We start from the raw sequence: 19,186 nt of genomic DNA on the forward strand, positions 1-19,186 counted from the left end.
AATCATATAAAATAGAAAAAAAAAACTACATTTCAGCACCTTTTCTATTACCGCCGCTTCAAAAATTTCAGGTGGAGTACATTGCAACTCTGGATTTGAAAACTGTACAGTTTTTTACCCAATTATCGAAATAATTGGAGAAATTTGCACCGATGCGACGATGTATTGACGTTTTTTTATTCTTGTTATTCATTTTAACCATGAAAAAAAAATCGTTTATTGCTTATTTTGTTGCGATTCTACTCGTAGGTATTCGTTGTTACGTGTGAAAAAAATTGTACATGTTATTCGGAACAAAAATGACTTTATAAGCTCGGGCTTGTTGGGCTGACAGCTTCAGCACATAAAGCTTCATTTTGGCTCATAACTAACATACCTAATATAATATTCTTATTATGTACTTGTATTTAAAACAAAACAAGGGTTGAAATAACAAATTATGTCGATAATCAAAATGTAAATTGGACTGAAAGGTTAATATTCATATCTACAAAGTGATTAAGAAAGACTGTTCCAGTTGATAATATTGAATTTTATTTTAAAATGGGACAACTGGACTAACTTCCGGTTATTGATGGCTTGACATTGACAATCGCATCATTGACAAATAACGTTTCAAATTAAAGCGCCACATATTTCAAATTTATTTATTTAAAATTGTTTTCACGTTACAACACGATATTTTCATTGAAATGGCATATTTTCGAAGCGGCATTTACAATCCAATTTTTGGTTGGAAATACGGTACAGTTTAATTTCTTTATACCATTAGTTTTTAGTTCCATAACCTATCATTTTGTTGCTGTTAATGTTCGTCAGATGTCTGTCAAACAAACCAACAAAACATATACGGTTGCAGTGTTGTAAACGGTCGAGTAAAAAATGTTCTTAATTGTAGGTTAAAAATACAAACAACGCACAAAGTGAGGTTAGATTTAAACAGCTTTATTATCAGAGTTGTAATCCGTGGTGCGTTCACAATCGACTCTTCAAGGCCAACTTTGACGGGAAATTTACATGAACATCCAATATAAATATTTTATATACAAAGCAAGTACAGTCACGGCCACGGAATTTCGTCAGTCGTTGTCATTTAACTGGCATTAGCTGTAAAACAAGTTTTATATATTTCTAACCCCACATTGGAACTTTTGACATGGATGTCAATTTGTCGATCAATTTTTATTGTGAGTGGCAGAATTTCTGTCACAAAAATGTTGAATGCTTAGGTTACACAAGTTTTTTCGAATTGACAGTAAAATAACTGACGAAATTCCGTGGCCGTAACTGTACCTATACCTACTTACCATTAATCATCACGGTCACAGTTTACTCTGTGTTCACAATTCTATTTGCATAGTCAATCTACAGCTATAATCACAGAACACTGTTCACATACAAATCACGCCTCTTCATTTGATGCATGTTTAAATCTTGTTTAAAAGTAGCATTTATCACACTTGAACTTTTGGAAGTCTTCATTGAACACATGTTGTTTGTGGTCTTTCTTCGAATGATATTTCCTTTTCTATTTGTACAGACATTTGTCACAAATAAACTAATCCACAGCCATATATAGAGGTGGTATATTGAAATAATAATAAACATAAAAACAGAAGTTCATTTTTCTACACTAACCCTGCTAACAAAATTAAATAGGACGCGTATTATTTTAAATCATCTTTTCTCATAGACATATACTCGTACATCGGACATATTGACAAGCGAAACACTGAAATCATTCTTCTCATCTCTTATGACTTTAATTGTTTCTGTATTTTGTTTTAAAATTACATTCGTCACAGTGAAACCACCTGACATCGATCTACAAGGGTCATCCAGAAAGTAAGGTTACAAGGACTCCTGAGGCCGGGGGAAATTTTTTGTTTCGAAGTTGGCACACCTCGCGTGTAGGGGGATCCTAGCGGTCAGTTTGTTTGGTCTCTCGTGTTTGTCGGCCATTTTATTCAGTCACAGTAAATTCTTCCGGTCGCGCGCTCCCCGCCATCTCCGTTTTGCGCAGGAAGGAGAAGCTGTTCTGGACTCTATCGTGACGGTGGATGAGACATCGGTGTGTCACTATAGACTATACCACAGAATTCAAAAAACAATCACTTCAGTGACTTCATTCACCTTCCCCAGCCACCAAAATGCTCAAGACGACCCATTCGGCCGGAAAAGTCATGCCATCTATTTTTGGGACCGTAAGGGGTTCCTTTTGATGGATTTTATGGCCAAAGGGACTACCATTAATGCAAAGCCATTCAGAACCGCAGAAGGGGAATGCTGACCGGGGGAGTCAGCCTCCTGCATGACAATGCCAGGCCCCACACAGCGCAAGTTTCACAGGAGCTGCTGACATCGTTTGGATGGGATATTGTCTGATTTTGGGGATATTGACCTGACCTGACCCGACTTGGCGCCTTCGGAGTATCACTTTTTCGCTAAACTAAAGAAGTTTTTGGGTGGGAAACGTTTTTCCAACGATCAGGAGGTTGAGGAAGTGGCTGAAAAAGCTGGCGGTGGAGGTCTATGACACTGGCATATAAAAGCTGGTGCCCCGACTGCAGAAATATCCCGATCTCGACGGCGATTACATTACACAATAGTTTAATATATTTGTGAAGTATCTTGTGAATTTCAATTAAATGCAAGCATTTTTCGATCCTACCTACATAAATGTTATATGTAACTTATAACCTTACTTTCTGGATGTCCCTTGTATATTGTTTGGAAATGCTATGAATAGTTCTCATTTGAGTCTTTGTTCAACGTTGTTTTTGGATAGGTAGTACTTTTGGTTTTAGACAAACCAGACGTTTTTTATGTTGTTTTAGTTAGTCGTTTCGTTTTAAACTTACTCGTATCATGGCTAAACCATTGAACAGTATCTGCTGAGGGATGACTTTTCTTATGTCGTTTCAGATAGCGGTTTCGTTTAGCATTAAATTCGCATTTGTCACAATTATACCACTGGATGGAATCTGCTGAAAGATGAATTGTTATGTTTTTTAATGTTGTGCTTATATTTCGTTTTGTATTCGCATTTATCCCAATAACACCACAGGATGGCATCTGCTCAGAGAGATGAATTTGCTTATGTCGTTTTAGGTAGCTGTTTCGTTTCGTCTGAAATTCCCATTTATCACAATTATACAACTACTAAGCATCTGCTGAAAGATGAACTGTGTTATGTTTTTTAATGTTGCTCTTATATTTCGTTTTGTATTTGCATTTATCATAGCTGTACCATTGGACCGCGTCTGCTGAGAGATGAATTTTCTTATGTTGTTTTAGATTGCTGTTTCGTTTCGTCTTAAATTGGCATTTATCACAATTATACCACTGGACGGCATCTGCTGAGAGATGAATTTGCTTATGTCGTTTCAGGGAGTGGTTTCGTCTCGTCTTAAATTCGCATTTATCACAATTATACCATTGGATGGCATCTGCTGAGAGATGAATTTGCTTATGACGTTTTAGGTAGCTGTTTAGTTTCGTCTTAAATGCGCATTTATCACAATTATACCACTGAATGTCATCTGCTGAGAGATGAATTTTCTTATGTCGTTTTAGGCTGTCCTAACATTTCGTTTTAAATTCGCATTTATTACAACTATACCAATGGAAGTGGTGAAGTAACTGCTTTGTGGCCTGGTGTTCTTCCAAAACTGTTGCCTCCTTTGCCTTAAAGGAACAACATTCGCATCGGTACCTACCACTCTTCTTCACTAACATTCTCACATTTTTATTTTGTGTTAAAACATGAACCATCAAAGTGTTTAATCCACATTAAAACGGAATATGTTTCAAAAGTACACTTCTGACAAATGTAGCTTTTTACAACAGTGTCATTTTTTAGTTGATCTTGCATGCAATCAGTGTTCTTTCTAAAAATTAACTTCATGTCAATATAAAAAATTAATCAAAACAATTGCAAAATATACAAGTCTTGATTTATCTACTGGCAAATTTTTATTGACCCAATTTACTGTACTTACTACAGGGTTAATATGATTGTCCCCATAGCAGTTGGCGTTGGTGAAGTAGTTGAATGTGCCGCAAGCCTCATAACATCAGTGAGACTAGTATCGCCGATAGGTGGCGATACTGGCGGTAGTGGGAATCTGTCTACTAGTTTGTCTGACGTTGCGAGGCTGGCGGCACATGTGGGTTTTCAACGCCAACTGGGATGGGACAATCATTTATAATAACCCTCTATTTCCAACGATAGATTCAGAAGATGAAAACAAAAAAGTTCCCGAGACAACAGCATAATAAGTAGTAACAAACCAAAAATATTAAAAACTCATTTTTTTCAAATGGCACCCCGTATTTATTATTGCACTGTTTGAAAGCTTTTTTGACAAGCTTGTCTTTAGCGGAAAAGTTGCTCCCAATTTAGTGATTATAGGATAGCACCCTAGATTTTCACATTCGACTAACTATACAAACCCTATACTTGCCTAAAAAGCTTTCGATCAGTGTAATAATAGAGTTTTTAACATTTTTAGTTTATGTTTAAAAAATCGCAGTAGGCATATGCGACTGACCAGATTGTTGAATAAGCACTCAACAGATGCGGCAAACATTCAGGAATCAAACAGCGTCAATTACTTTAATTTATGTGGAACGATTTGGAAGGTACGAATTTTCGAACGGACCCCTGCGATTTAAAATTCTGGTAAAAAATTATTTATATACCGGGTGTATTATGAAAAATCTTTAGTGCTGTAACGTCCTTATTTTTCATACGATTTTAATAAATGATGTGTCAAACAATATTTTTTGAGTTCTGTTTTTGACAGATAATAGTCAACTTTTTTTTTCAAATTGCACTATTAACTTTTTTTGCTCAGTTTTATAGAGATTTTTATTTTGAATATGAAAATGTAAACAACCATACTCATGCATAGAAACAAAAAGAAGAAATTAAAAAATAATGTAATTTTTTTTTAATCAAGCAGTGACAAAATAATAATAAAAGTGCATTCTTATTTTGCAAAATGACTAAGAGAGCTATGGACATTCAAGACAATGTCTATTTGAATCCGCCCGATAACAGAGATGATTTTTAGTAAAAAAAATCGTAGCAGTATGTGAACAAATACCACTAGACATTTTATTACACGCCGCAATGGGCGTCAGTGGAAGAAGGTGTCGAATGTGCCTTAGAGAGAATGGAGGTAATTTCGAACATTTGCTATAATAAAGTTATGGTTACTTGATTTTTGGAAATTCAATTATTTTTTTTATTAAAAACAAATTTTAGATTTTTTATTTTAATATTTCTGTATTCAGAAGATAAGTTAGCTGCGGTCTGCCAAAAAATTTAATGTCAAAAAAGGATCATAGCATGTCGGGCTATAGTATTTCTAAAACAATTTTGTTTGACGTATCAGTTATAGCACCAAAGATTTTTCATAATACACCCGGTATGTATTTCGATTTCGAGTGCAAGATCGATGTTCAAGTAAACAATCCGATTGGTTTGATTACTTTGATTTACAATTTGACAATCAGCTGTCAAATGACATTTGTGCACGAGCGAAATAAATTGGAATAGAAATTAGAAATAAAACAACTACATTTGTTGGACAGATCGCCAGACAACACAAAAGTCATAACAAATGTAATTTTATTTTAATTTAGGTTGAAATGCGTTAATTGAAATGCACTACAAAAAATTATGCCTAAAGTCCATTCAAAAATCAAAAAACCACCAACGTCGCATTTTCCTCGATAATTACTATCGACAACGCTGTCTAGTGTAAAATTTGGTGAGACTTGTAATTTTAAGGTTAAATGTTTATTAAGTGTCTTGTTTTTCTGGGCATGTTTAAGTAAAAATAATAAGAATCAATAAATAAATGAAACGTGCTGCTAATAAAACAATATGAACGAAATTCAAAGCAATTGAATTTTATTTTGAATCAAATAAATGTCATAATTTATAGTTACCAACATAGTATGAAAAATATCTACCTAGGGTCTTTTAAATTTTATCAACCTAAAGAAACAGGTGGTGGTTTTTTTATTTTTGAATGGACTTTAGGTATTCCGTGGAGGGAGAAAAAACTGGAGATGGCATTTCCTATGCTTCCCATGTTAAAAATCCGTACCCTCTAAAAGCACGTGCAACAACCTTTTATGACCCAGTCCACAATGCGCTAGATAAAGAAGCACAATGCGCCTGGAAGGAAGGCGAAGGAAGCCATTGGCCTAGCGTCTATATTCAGAAACCTTTTATGACTCTGTAGTTTTCGCGGGCCGGTACACTTATTTGAATTAGTGCCATCTCCAGTCTTTTCTCCCTCCAAGAGGTATTCCCATGAAAAAAAATATTTTGACAGTTTGGCCTTGAAGCCTTTAGGGGTATACGTCAATTTATTAGGCTCTTTTGTAGCCTATTCACAACCATTTAATTTTGTATATAAATAATTAATTTCCTACGATAAATAAAGCAGTTATGGACTCGTCTTCTTTTTTGGGGACCTGTATATTAATAATATTGCATGATATTAAATTTAAAGATTAAATCTAACCAAAATGATGTTACGAATTCATTAATCCTAAACAAATATTGTTCGATGAATTTATTATAATATGTAATCTGTTCACATTTCAGAAACTATGTTTAGTTGTAGTTAATTTGCTGGGTATCCCCACATTGCAACAGCTTATAATGATAATCACAAATAGATATAATCATAAAGTTGAAATGATTAAATTTAAACTTTAAATTGTCGCTATTAAACATACATATTGTAGAAACATATTTTTAATTATTACGTAAATCGTGAACAATTTTAACATAACAGAAGTACTATTGGGTGCATGCATGGGGAGCATGGAGTTTCGGGCAGCAATTTAAATGTCATTTTTTTTTTAATGTAGTCTAAGCTTTAGCTTTATTGTCATAATTAATTTTAACTGGACTTCAAAATAAACTGTCACAAATATTATACACAATTATTTTACACTTTGACTATTCATCTCCAAAATTTAATAAAACACTGTTCAATTTTCGGAAAATCACATCTAAGCACCGCACCTGCAACTTTTCAGGATTGATCAATGCAATTTGTGAAAATGACATGTGGCAATAGTGGATATTAAAATGAGGTTATTAATACGCCTAGCACCTAAAGCCTATTTCACATTTTATATCAGTCAAATTTCAAGTCTGCCCGAAATTCCGTGCTTACAATAGTACATAAACTTCGTTCCGCGAGATTGGGAGATTTTAAATTGTATTAAATTAATCCAACACTACAAAATGCACTAGAATACATTAATCAGAGCATAATATCAGGGCAAAAATGTTACTGCTTGAGGGCTATATGTATTTCAAATTTTACGTGCGCTAAGTATTACTTTGTCTACGTAGAATTTAGTGATTTTTATATCAACCAATCTCTCGCTGGGCAAACTATACCTATTTTATTCGTAATTGCAACATGTAACACAATTTTTTAAATGTTCACGTTAATACTAAAAAAATTAACAGCAATCACTGCAAGATGTACAAATTACAGAAGTTCTAAATCAGTACATAAATGCAACCCAACATTTACAAAACAAGAATAAATACTATTAATTTTTTCTTTGGAAAACAGAATTTATTTTGAAATGTCTTTGAAAACTTATTACTATTTTATATATACAAGGTATTGTTTATAATTACACAAAACCTGTTATCAAATCTATTTGTTACAAAAGGCTATGATAAACTTGTAAGTGAAGGAAACGGATTCTGTTTACTAACAACGACTTTCCTGTGTTGATGCGAGATGTATCCTTTAATTTTACCTTCATAAATAAGATTAGCAACGATACATTCCGTCTCATCCAGGTCTACATCATCTTGTCCTAAATAAACTAACGCAGTTTGCAAAGCTTCCACAGGTATCTGATGCGTATTCAAAATCAAATATACTTTCTTAAATAAATTTCTATAAGCAATAATCTTTAATTTATCCACAATCAGATAAATCCCACATTTAATAAAAAAAGCTTCATGTTTTTCCATCAGTTCATCAAATGCCCTCAAGTTACCTTGACAAACAGCTTGAACTAAATCCCATAATTGGATTACATCATATTTTTCTAACACTTCTTTACTAGGAATGTACCCTAATAACATTTTAACAGGAACAAGATAAATTAAAATGAGCCTCTTATTTCTCTTGCTAAATTTGTGACAATTTTCAAATGCATAAGTCAAGTATTCATCTGCTACTTTATAATCACTGTCAAACATAGCTTTACGTCCTACAAAGTACCTATACGTAATTTGTTGACTTAACGAGAAACTTTCTTTAAATGGTGATGATTCGATCGCTCTTATTAAAGGTTTACACAAATGTAACTTGTTTATGCGAAAATACACCTTAAAAAGTTGGTTCACTAACGACAACATCCCTATTCGTTTAGTGTCCTCTTCTGATGATCTATTATCAGCCGCACAAACTCTGAAACAGCCCATCAAACATTCAGCTGCTTTTTCTAAAATTTCTCCTGGTTTCTCCTGGTTAACTCCCACTCTTTGATTTTCTGATAACTGGGCCAGTAAACGTAAGTCCAGACATAAAACATACATAATTGGCAACGACCAGTTCTCTTCTTTTTGTGCTTGTAAAATTTTCGTAAATGTTTGTGTCAATGTGCTTTGTAAATTGTACGCAGCCAAGTAGTCATTTTGACTTATGGCGTACAAACATTTTAAATGTAGGATGACTAGTTCGTCGATAGGAGAAGTTAAAAAACGTTCAACAATTCCTTCCGGACTTTCCACATGGTAATTGGCGTAAGCTGCGTGTTCGTGACGGAGAGATAAAAAATTGGCAATTTTTGTTCCATCCTGAGAACGCCAGTATCTCTCGACGAGTTGAAGGTAGTGGGCGACAGACATGAACGTCATTTTTCTAAAATTTAAACAGTATAGAGTAAGTGAGGTTAGGATCACATAAACAATTGAAACTTAGTAATTTTAACTGAAGCTTACTTGTTTTTGGTTCAGATTTGGCGTTTTATGTTCCACTGTATAACAAAATAATACGGTTCAGTGGAACTTGCAAACTTTTAACCACTTTAATAACATAACCCAAGAAACACCATTCCCAAACTTTTAATAATAATAACACGATGATTTATGTATCTCCAACAGAGGGCGTCGTTTTGACATTCTGGTGCACCACTGGATCAATACAACAGAAAGTAAGGCAAATGATTTGAAATGTTGATAAAATTAGGGGAAGTACTCTTATATGGCAATTTTGAGAAAAATTTGAACTATACAAACAACATGTTGTAATGTTAGAAACAGTAAATAATTTATCAGAAAGAGAACTCCCTAAAACAGAATGTATCCGCAATGCTATTCAACCTCTGAAACACAGATGGCGCTCCGCATCAAGTTATTAAAAAAACCATATAATAATATAATAAATTTAAACACATAACTTAAAAGCTAATCATAAAAATTAAATTGATTAAATAAATTAATATTATAGAATAAAATTAATAAGCTCCACAGACGTTGCTAATTTCAAGTTAAAAACACATTTCTAACATTTTCAATTCTAATGTTTGAAACTGTAGCAAAATCTGAAATCAAACAGTAATGTTATCTCTGTAAATGTATTTTTTTATTTTTTTTTATAGTTACTTACTGTTGGACTCTAAGATTAATAAACGGTACAAAATAATGTCCCCATCCCCAGTTAAATTAATCCTCCTACGTAATTTAAGAGAAACATGACTTCAAGAATTAATTTAGTGACGTATTGGCTGGTAAATTTTTGTAAAGGTGAAGACTTCGTCGTACGTGGTTGGAAGTCGGTGTTTAATTTCCTCGTATATCACATCGACAACCGGAGCCGGTTCCGGACCGGTGATTATTTCCTTACAGTCATTTTTAGCGAAATTATTTGGGAAACGAACATCTGAAAGTAAACGAGCAAAAAACCTCAAACGGAACGTAATCGGCATGAATATAAATAAACGAAGTTCATTGTCAAGGCTGAAGAAATTGTAACCGAAACACGCATTAAAAAAATGCGAATACATTAATATAACTACATCGAATTAAAACATTTCACATGCAAATCTGTTACTTAATTTTAATTAATTATCGACAACCAGTTATTACATATGTATTTAACAGTCAATGGTTTTATCATCTGAAATTCTTTTGAATGCAAAAAGTCGGTCCAATCGGAGGCTAATCAATTGCATCAATTGTTTAATTTGCGGTTCATGCTGATTAATTCTCTCATACGAATGTTGTCCAGACTAATTGATAATAAGCGGTGAAAGCTTAGGTCTGACCACGTTCTGGATTACTTGTGAGTGATTACTGATTACATAGCACCGAATAATTAATAGATCCTCATATGGATTTTCCGTTGGTTAAGTCAGTTTCATCTTTTACGACCTGTGTGAGTGATATTTTTTAAATTTTATTACGAAATATAGTTCACGTGGCAGCAAGACGACGACGTATAGAAATATGTAAATTACCGACAGCATCAAACTTCTTGTTGAATTTTTATAACGAACTTTCACGGTACAAATGTCAAGAACAAAAACCGGAAAATCTTTCATCTTCTTTAAAGATCAGAGCAAAAAATTAATTTTTTAGGTACGTTACCGTGTCGTCCTCTCTAAGAAGCACTTGTAAATTGGATGGATCTTACTCACCTGTAAACAAAATAATAATGACAATAACACTTGAGTTCTATACAATTTTAAATTAATGTCAATATATTATTTAGATTGGCGCAAAATTAATTGAAACATAAATAAATATGTAAATATAACTACCTACGTATGTTGTTGCGAACAATATATCTTACCTTCGGGCTCTTATCAACATTTTAAAATCGGTTTAGGTGTTATATCATTGGTCGTAATGATATTATTAAATTAACAAAACCTAAATGATGGTCATTTGAATGAAACCGAATGAACTAGAAAATAATAAGAATAAATTCAAACATTTACATCATTAACAACCAACTTAAAGTGAAAGGAAAAATTGTACATTAAACCAACAGTTCTAAAGAAAATTGCAAAATATAAACAACGAATTATTTGTAAAACTTTAGGATAGTAGGTTATTTGCGAAGTGGGTTAAATTAATATTTGTTGAAGTCATTTTCTCAAGAAATACATGAGTCCATTAAAGTGATTGGAGATTACTATACACATCTATCACATGACAGGTTGATATGAGCCAGTAATATTTAAGCAGTTTTTGAATGACAGCCAATCAGCTTCTAATTAGTCAGTCGATAATCATGCCTCCTCTTCCGATAATTATAATTATTCGTTTTATTGGGATAATCATGTGCTTTTACGATTATCGATCAATTTGACGCTGTTGGCTAACTCAAGACTTTGTTGTTTTCAAGTAACTTGTGACAGTGACAATTTTGAAAAAAAAAACAGCTCGTTTCACTCGGATTTTGTTTTAAATTATCACTGTCACTCGGGAAGTTACTAACAACAAATATTTCGTAACCAATATCATCCATCAAATTGTTAATGAAAAAAACATTTTAGTGAGTATTTACCTTATAAAACTTTGGTCAATGAAAAATTGGACCAATCAAATTGGAATTATGTATACAACAATTTTTCACTAAAAAAAAATATCAATAATTTTTTACATGTCAGTTAAATCAGAATTTTTATAGCATTTATTTATTCGGTAAATACTTATTCATATCGAACTGCCCTCCTGGTTGAAAAATTCCAAATAATTTTGTTAGTGACCCACTCGTGTCTGTTGGTAAATTTTTACAACAGCAGACACTCGTGATCACCAACACAAAATTATTGGGAATTTCTCAAACACCCAGGCAATTATATCTGATAATAATCTTATTTCTCTATAACAGTGTTTTTCAACTTGTGGAGCGCGACCACCTGGTGGGTCGCGAAGTTTTGCTTGGGGAGTCGCGGTCGCAAGCAAGATAAAAGTAAAAAGCAAGGGTTGTCGATCCTGCATTACAATAAAAATACAATACTTACAGTGAGAAGGCTGTGCCTGTTTATTTTTAAAAAATATTTCGAATCGTGGTTCAATTTTTGAGACGCAAATTATCAAATCATTCTCTAATTGGAGTCGATTTCTCTTTTTAGTTTTTAAATCCACCATTGAAGAGAACACATAAGTAGGAAAATGGCACTAATAATTTTAAAGGTTTCCTTGCCAGCTCTGGATATTCTTCTTTTCTCTTCATCCAGAAGACGTCAATCTTCTACGAATTAAATTCCATTTTGTATGGCGTCAGCAGCAATATCTATAAGATTTTTTTTAATCTTTGTGGTCAGATTAGCCAGTTGTACTGACATATCCAAAAAAGGATTTACTCGTAGTATCCATCTTTGCCCATCGCCAGCTTCAGAGACCTGGTCTGGAAAGTAACTTAATAGTTTTTCTTTCAAATTATGCAATCTCAGTATCATGTAAGGAATGTGAGCACTTGCTACCAACGAATGGTCCGTTGCAGTTTCTTCGACAATCTTTTGAACGCAAGGGAAAGACTCGTACATCATTCTTTGTTGATCACAAGCGAATTTTTTATTTTATCCTTGACCGTTAGCAGGTTTCCTTTTCTCCCTTGGAGACTCTTGTTTATTTATTTAAGTGGTCAAAAAGATCAGCGAGAAATGCTAATTTTATTAGCTAAACAGGGTCACAAAAATGATTCGCATAATGAGATATAACATCTTCTAAGAACATGAACAATTCAGCTTTTATTTTCAAGACTCGTGTCAATACCTTTCTTTTGTAGGTATAGCTACCAGAAAATTAAACACGTCGTCTTAAAAATCTCTAGGTCCTGGGGGGTCTCCAGATTTTTTTACTCAAAAGGGGGTCGCGTATTTAAAAAGGTTGAAAAACACTGCTCTATAATAAGTAAATGTTGCAATTTTGTCGTTTTTGGCATCGATAAAAACGTGCCTTTCTTTTTGAGAGCTATAAATACATCCGAGTATATGGGGTGACTATTTACTGTAATAACACAATTTGTTTAAGCGATTGATGATATGTAAAATAAAATAATATTTTATTTTTTTAATCCAGGCTTACAAAATTATCTCGTCGAACTGAAAAATAGTGTTGGGCGATTATGAGTGATATAATCGAAATATAACGATTATAGCCGAATAATCGATCATTCGATTATGCTCTTCGATTATCATTCGTTAAAATAATTCGTTAGAATATTTCGAGAAGTCGAGAACTGGATGGTAAAACGAATGATCACTCGATACGACTCGACCCGATCACTCCAGATCACTCGATACGACTCGACCCGACCACTCTATTATATTACGAGACATTCATTCGGTGGTTCTGTCATTTGGTTCTCATTGTTTTAATCTAGTGATTTTATTTCTTCCCGCAATAGTAAGGGTAGCAGAGATTAGTTTCGTTTACTTCACTAAGATTCCAAAAAAGAACTTGATGTGAAAATTGAAATTTGCGTATCATGAGACCGCCTTGGTATCATTCATAATCGTCCATCCGAATATCACTCGTTATTCAAAGCAACTGCGCATGCGGATCATTCATAATCGGACAATCCGAATGATCATTCGATTATACAAAGCGATTATTTCGATTAATTCGATTATGGAAATATATCGATTATGCCCAACACTACTGAAAAACTGTTAATTCATAAAATCACAAAAGTTGAGTGATTTTATCGTGACAGTTTTCTTCGTCAAATTTCTAAGCAAGAAACCTCGTTCCAAACAAAATTATAGGATAAAAAAACTCTTATATAATTATAATCTATAATTAAATTAGTGATACAAATTAACGTTCAACTTGGTGGAAGGTGTAACTTAATTTTATAATAATTATACCATCATTGCTTAATTTGTGAAACACAATTAATCAAAAAATCCATACTTCCCAGGATTGTATGATTCAAGTGATTTAATCAGTTAAAGCGATAAACTTGGTAAATTAGCTTATAGTTAAACCGATCAAAAAGCCAAAGCGACTAAAAAAAGTAACCTGTTAGCCTATTAGATGGGTTAAATTAATTTATTAATCAACTGAATAAGAAACGGTAGTGTAAGAATTTATTATAGTAAAAATAATGTAAGAAAATTATGTGAATAAGTGAATAGTTGATTCACAGTTTACGCCACATTAGAGTTATGTTTGTATAGAGCGGCAAAAATTTCATAACATAGGAATGGCTTGCTTCGACTACAGTCATTTATAATGAGTTAATGACCCTGTATTTTTATTAATATTCGGTAGTTTTAACACATACCTACGTCATTATTTTGTGTAACTGTATGCGTCCACGTCAGTTATAAATATTTATATGCATATGTATACGATATCCAGTATTGAATGCAACATATTTCTCATTTATCACATATGCCTTATTTAGCAATTTTAAAACGCACAGAATTCTGCAGTTGGGTAGTGGAATTGCCAATAAATAATCACGGTATCATTTATTTAAATCATAACAAATTTGTGCAATTGCTTTTAATAATTAATCTTCCATTATCCATTTTACAAATCTACAAACAAACAAACCACAATAAATTTCTGTCAGATCGAAAAATATGTAATTTATATTACATATATCGAAAATGGTTACTAGTTTTAACCGAAAAAGCAGAACACAGCCTGCAAATGTTCTCTATTAGGAGAGGATGATATTTACGTCTGAGTAATCTTCATACTTTTTTCGCCCCGGCAGCTCGAGTGATTTCAAAGAGGGTACGCCATCGAATATATCCATCGATGTTATGGATACGGCGTGTTACACGACAGACCAAATAAAGTTACTTCCTGATAGTCTCGAAGCGAAGTTGCTCAAGAACAAGTTTCCGATGAAAGTGACATGAATCACATGGAGAAAGACGCCCAAGAAAAAACCCATCATCGTTTATGCTAAACTCAGACAATGGAATGGCCTTTCTGACGTCGAATTTGCGCAAGAACTTTACGAATACATAACGAAGTATTGTTGTTCGCAATATCCTCGCCCGTAAGACACAAATTATTATTATCGAACTGATTCGCCGTGAAAATTTGTAACGTGGATAAAAGTCGATATTAAAAAGTAATAAGTTGTCGGTTTCATCGAATAAGAGCCAATTTTCCCTGACACAAGAGGTTAAAAGCTATTCTTTGCTGAAACTGAATTCACTTAGTGGTATTGGACAATAAGAGGACTCCCCGAACGGAGAACACTAATCTAATCTTTTCTTTTATAATGACGGAAAATACCGCAAGCGGTGACGCCAAAGAAATGTGAAAGCTCAGCCGTGTTGGATTCGTGGAACAAAAGCGTTGACAATATTAAACCCAAGCCTTGGGCATATCTCGTGATGTGTTGTACTCAAAGTTTCAAATAAAAAAGTTGATGTCATTTCCGTAGGTACAATGTGCAAGTAGCGTTGTTTCTTGTTCGTTATCTGGAAAAATTAATCTCAAAGGACAGAATGTAAAGGAGTCGGTTTGTTCACTTTTCTTGCGATGCCGTTTAAAAAATTATACACTAATCGATAAAGAACTAAAAATTAAATTTTAGTTTGGGATGAAAATATTTCAGGAGCTGAAAAATGCCGCAAATTCCCGTTGTTCCAACCCGTTTCTCCTCCCCCTTTTTTCAGATATACACAATCCATCGATCGCCGACACTACTCAACAACCCTTTAACCCATTTGAATTTTAACACCGCGATTTTAAAATTCAGAAATTTAGGTAATGGTCGTTGGTTCGAAACACTCACGTTGCGTTTAAATTAAATTGATCCGGTGAATTAATTGAGAAAAACAAGGGAACCCGGAAAATGTTTCCGGTTATCGTGGAAAATCAAACTGAAACATTTTCCAACCACTTCGGTAGAAGTTCCATTTTTTTAAGCCCTGAAAACTTTCCGAATTCTAGTCAAGAATAGACCGAGCATTAGCCAACCTTTATGAAATTTTTAAGTGATCCTCCTCATAAAATATTTCACCAACCTTATACAACGTCGAGATTTGATTATTCGTTTCCTTCGTTTTCATCCTTCATCTGTTCTTACAAGACACAATTTGAAACACACCCAAACGAGATAAAACATACAAATAGTTGTGTTGTAGCCAACTAAGTGGACTTTAACTTTTGCAAATTAGCAAGGACTTACAAATGCCAACTTTTCAATTCGTTTGCAATAGTGATTAAAAAAAAGATCTGAAAGTTTGTTTGTTATTACTAAATGGACCTCTTTTAGAAACTTTATGTGTGCAGCAAAAAAAAAGTCCAGATGCTACACAATATGTGAAAGAGTTTTATTGATCCAGAAAGATAGGAAAAGCAGATAATATTGTGACGTTTCTAAAACGTTTGATTTATCACGTGTCACTATCACAATGAAGAAACCCGAAATTCCGTCAACAATTCATACTTAACATTTTATTAGAAAATTGTTCTTGGATTTTGTACCAACGCGATTTAAAATTCATTGACCTTATTCATATTAAGACAAAAATTAATCATATTTTGAAACAAACAAGCTAGCTTTGATACGTGATATTTACCTAAATTTATTATGGATGTATGTACATCCATAATAAATAAATAAAAAAAAGTTTAAAGTTTTCGTCATTAGATCATTGAATTCATTTTTACCTAAATATTTGAATGATTGTACATATTTGAAATGATATTATTTTCAATGTTGAGAGCGGAACTTTTGTTCGCTTTTTACAATTAAAAAGCTAAAAAAAGAAAATAACCTTCACAAATTCGGTAGAAATGTTGAAGGTAAATCTATGAAAAAAATTAAAGCCAGACCCGAAATAAAGTGAACAATGTATGGCTTTTGTTTCAACGTCAATGAAATTACAAAGGCTCCGTAATAATAATGAAAGTTATAATTGATGGCCAAAGTTGTAAGCCGTGGTATATTTTGTTTAAGATGGATGTATTACATGAAGAGAAACTTCGGTCGAGTAAAAAAAATAATCAGCTCCCTTAATTGAAGCTTTAACGGATGATAATTTTTTTTATCATTATAGAGAGAAGTATCAGCGGTGTCTATATTAGATGTTCATTTAAATTTATCCTTAAAGTTGGCGTTGAAGTCACAGTAAAAACACAAACAACGCAAAAAGTGAGGTTAGTTTAGACAACTGATCCGTGATCTGTAATCCACGGTGCGTTCACAATCGACTCATCAACGCCTACTTTGAGATGAAATTGAAATGAACAGTCGATATTATGACGTAGACAGAGTTTTCCGTTGGGAATGAGAAGGGTTATAGAAACGTGTTCGTATTTTATGAAGGACTGGCGAAGTTTGAGGATGTTGTTGCAAACACAAACTTTAGACTTGTAGATGATGATAATCGATTTAATGCCTCGTAAATAATTTTAATAAAGTTAGCTACAGGTCTGTTGGTTTTTCTTTTTCATATATTAAATTGACCTCTGCTCTTGCTACAAAATCCTACCATAGTATTAATATTTATAACCACAAAGCAAATCATGCCATAAATTTACATAATTTTGTAAAATTCTCAAAAATAAAATATGGTAATCAATGTTTTTAAACGAATGTACGGTTGATCTGACAAACGAATTCCAGTCGACATCTCAACAGATGGAACATACAGGATGTCAACACAAAAATTCATTCACTCATCGTTTCTTTATTTCATGGTAAATAATTGGTATCATATTTCCACCTCAGGTTTTTTTTATGTCTGGGTATGTTGTAAAATTTATGAAGAAGGTATTTATATAAAAATAAATCACAGCTATAATTTTGTTATTTATATACAGATCTAAACACATTAAAATTTTAAGTGAAAAATCTAAAGTTTATTAAGCCTTGGATTAAAGAAAATCCTGTTGTTTTCAATATCACAATATTTTAGTTCAGACTAAAGTCATTACTTTCGTTTCACCACCTTTTTGACGTAAAAATTTATTTTGTAAAAATTATGTGCAATAAATATGTGAGTCAAGACTAAAATAGAACATACGTACAGACTGATTCACATAACTTTCTGACCCTGACGAAATTTAAATACAGCCCGCAATACGTTTTTCATTCATAATTTGATCCAAAAACATGAATAATTTTAAACTTTTGTATGGTTTGGACATCCCTCACAAAAGGCTCATATAAAAATTAAAATATGGCAGTAACCGACAATATTATTTTTATTTAAGAAATTGACTCATTATTTTCATATCGGCCCTTTCGTCATTGCAGCACATTTTGATTAACAAAAAATATTTCAGAATTATCCAAAAAAGAATTGTCAAGTGATTGTCAATAATGCCAGCAGTGTCCAGATTTCATAGTAAATGAAAGTACCGTGAGATCATTTAAATTTATAATTAAAGTTGGCTATGATTTGAAAATTAGATTGGCAACACCATTGACATTTTGATTTGGTTTGTCAAAGTGGCGCTTCAAAATTCAATACTGAATATGAAACTGCGAGTTAACAGTTGTATCAAACACCTGGCCTGGATAGAACTGTTAACTCGCCGTTTCATATTTTGTATTTGAATTTTAAAGCGTCATTTTGACAATTCAAATCAAGGTGTCAGCGGTGCTGCCAATATAATTTTAAAGTCATAGCCTCCTCTAATTATAAATTTAAATGATCTCACGGTATCAAGTTATAACTGAATAACGTATTACTGACTGCATTTAAAATTCGTCAGGGTCGAAAAGTAATGTGAATCAGTCTCTATTTGTTATAAGACGCCTGTTTTCACTGCCACTTATACCGATCATAAATTAAGTACCAGTCAATCTCGTTACACAATACCTCAAGCAAAATTAATTTGTCTAAAACGAAGCCTCAAGCAATTAATAGTTTAGAGTCCATCAATATCATCACCTCATAGATTATCTGTTTGATTGACAACAAGCAATTTAATTAGTCTAGGATTAACAATAACAGGTTTGCAAAAACTAGTGCATTTACCCCCAATTAATTCTATATCCATCTGTATACAGTAAATTGATTTTATATTATTTATTTTGTCGGAATTGTCTGATTAAATAACAACAGGTAACTAATGAGAGTTAATTGTAGACAATGTGCTCATAGTGATGATTACATTTGCCACGAAGTGTACTTTTGTGAAGTAAATCGATGCCGAATGTAACGATACACACTATAA

At 33.0% G+C, this 19,186-nt stretch overlaps 2 protein-coding genes across 5 annotated transcripts in view; both read right to left on the reverse strand.

The window, feature by feature from the left end:
• Positions 1 to 19,186, reverse strand: part of dlg1 (discs large 1) — a 347,088-nt gene that overhangs the window by 260,206 nt on the left and 67,696 nt on the right. The gene's annotated exons all lie outside the window — the stretch shown is intronic.
• PCID2 (PCI domain-containing protein 2) lies at positions 6,766 to 9,283 on the reverse strand. The gene is made up of 2 exons (XM_069054733.1): positions 9,008 to 9,283; positions 6,766 to 8,927 (listed from the first exon to the last, which is right to left on the reverse strand). Exon 2 carries the CDS (start codon positions 8,921 to 8,923, stop codon positions 7,724 to 7,726), a length of 1,200 nt encoding a protein of 399 aa, XP_068910834.1. The 5' UTR covers positions 8,924 to 8,927; positions 9,008 to 9,283; the 3' UTR covers positions 6,766 to 7,723.

This window comes from Tenebrio molitor, chromosome 7 (genome assembly GCF_963966145.1).
Source record: "Tenebrio molitor chromosome 7, icTenMoli1.1, whole genome shotgun sequence".
NCBI classification, from domain to species: Eukaryota; Metazoa; Arthropoda; class Insecta; order Coleoptera; family Tenebrionidae; genus Tenebrio; species Tenebrio molitor.

What these genes read in the sequence shown, in the direction of transcription:
- PCID2 (XM_069054733.1), bottom strand. Translation starts at nt 8,923, where the DNA reads ATGACGTTCATGTCTGTCGCCCACTACCTTCAACTCGTCGAGAGATAC.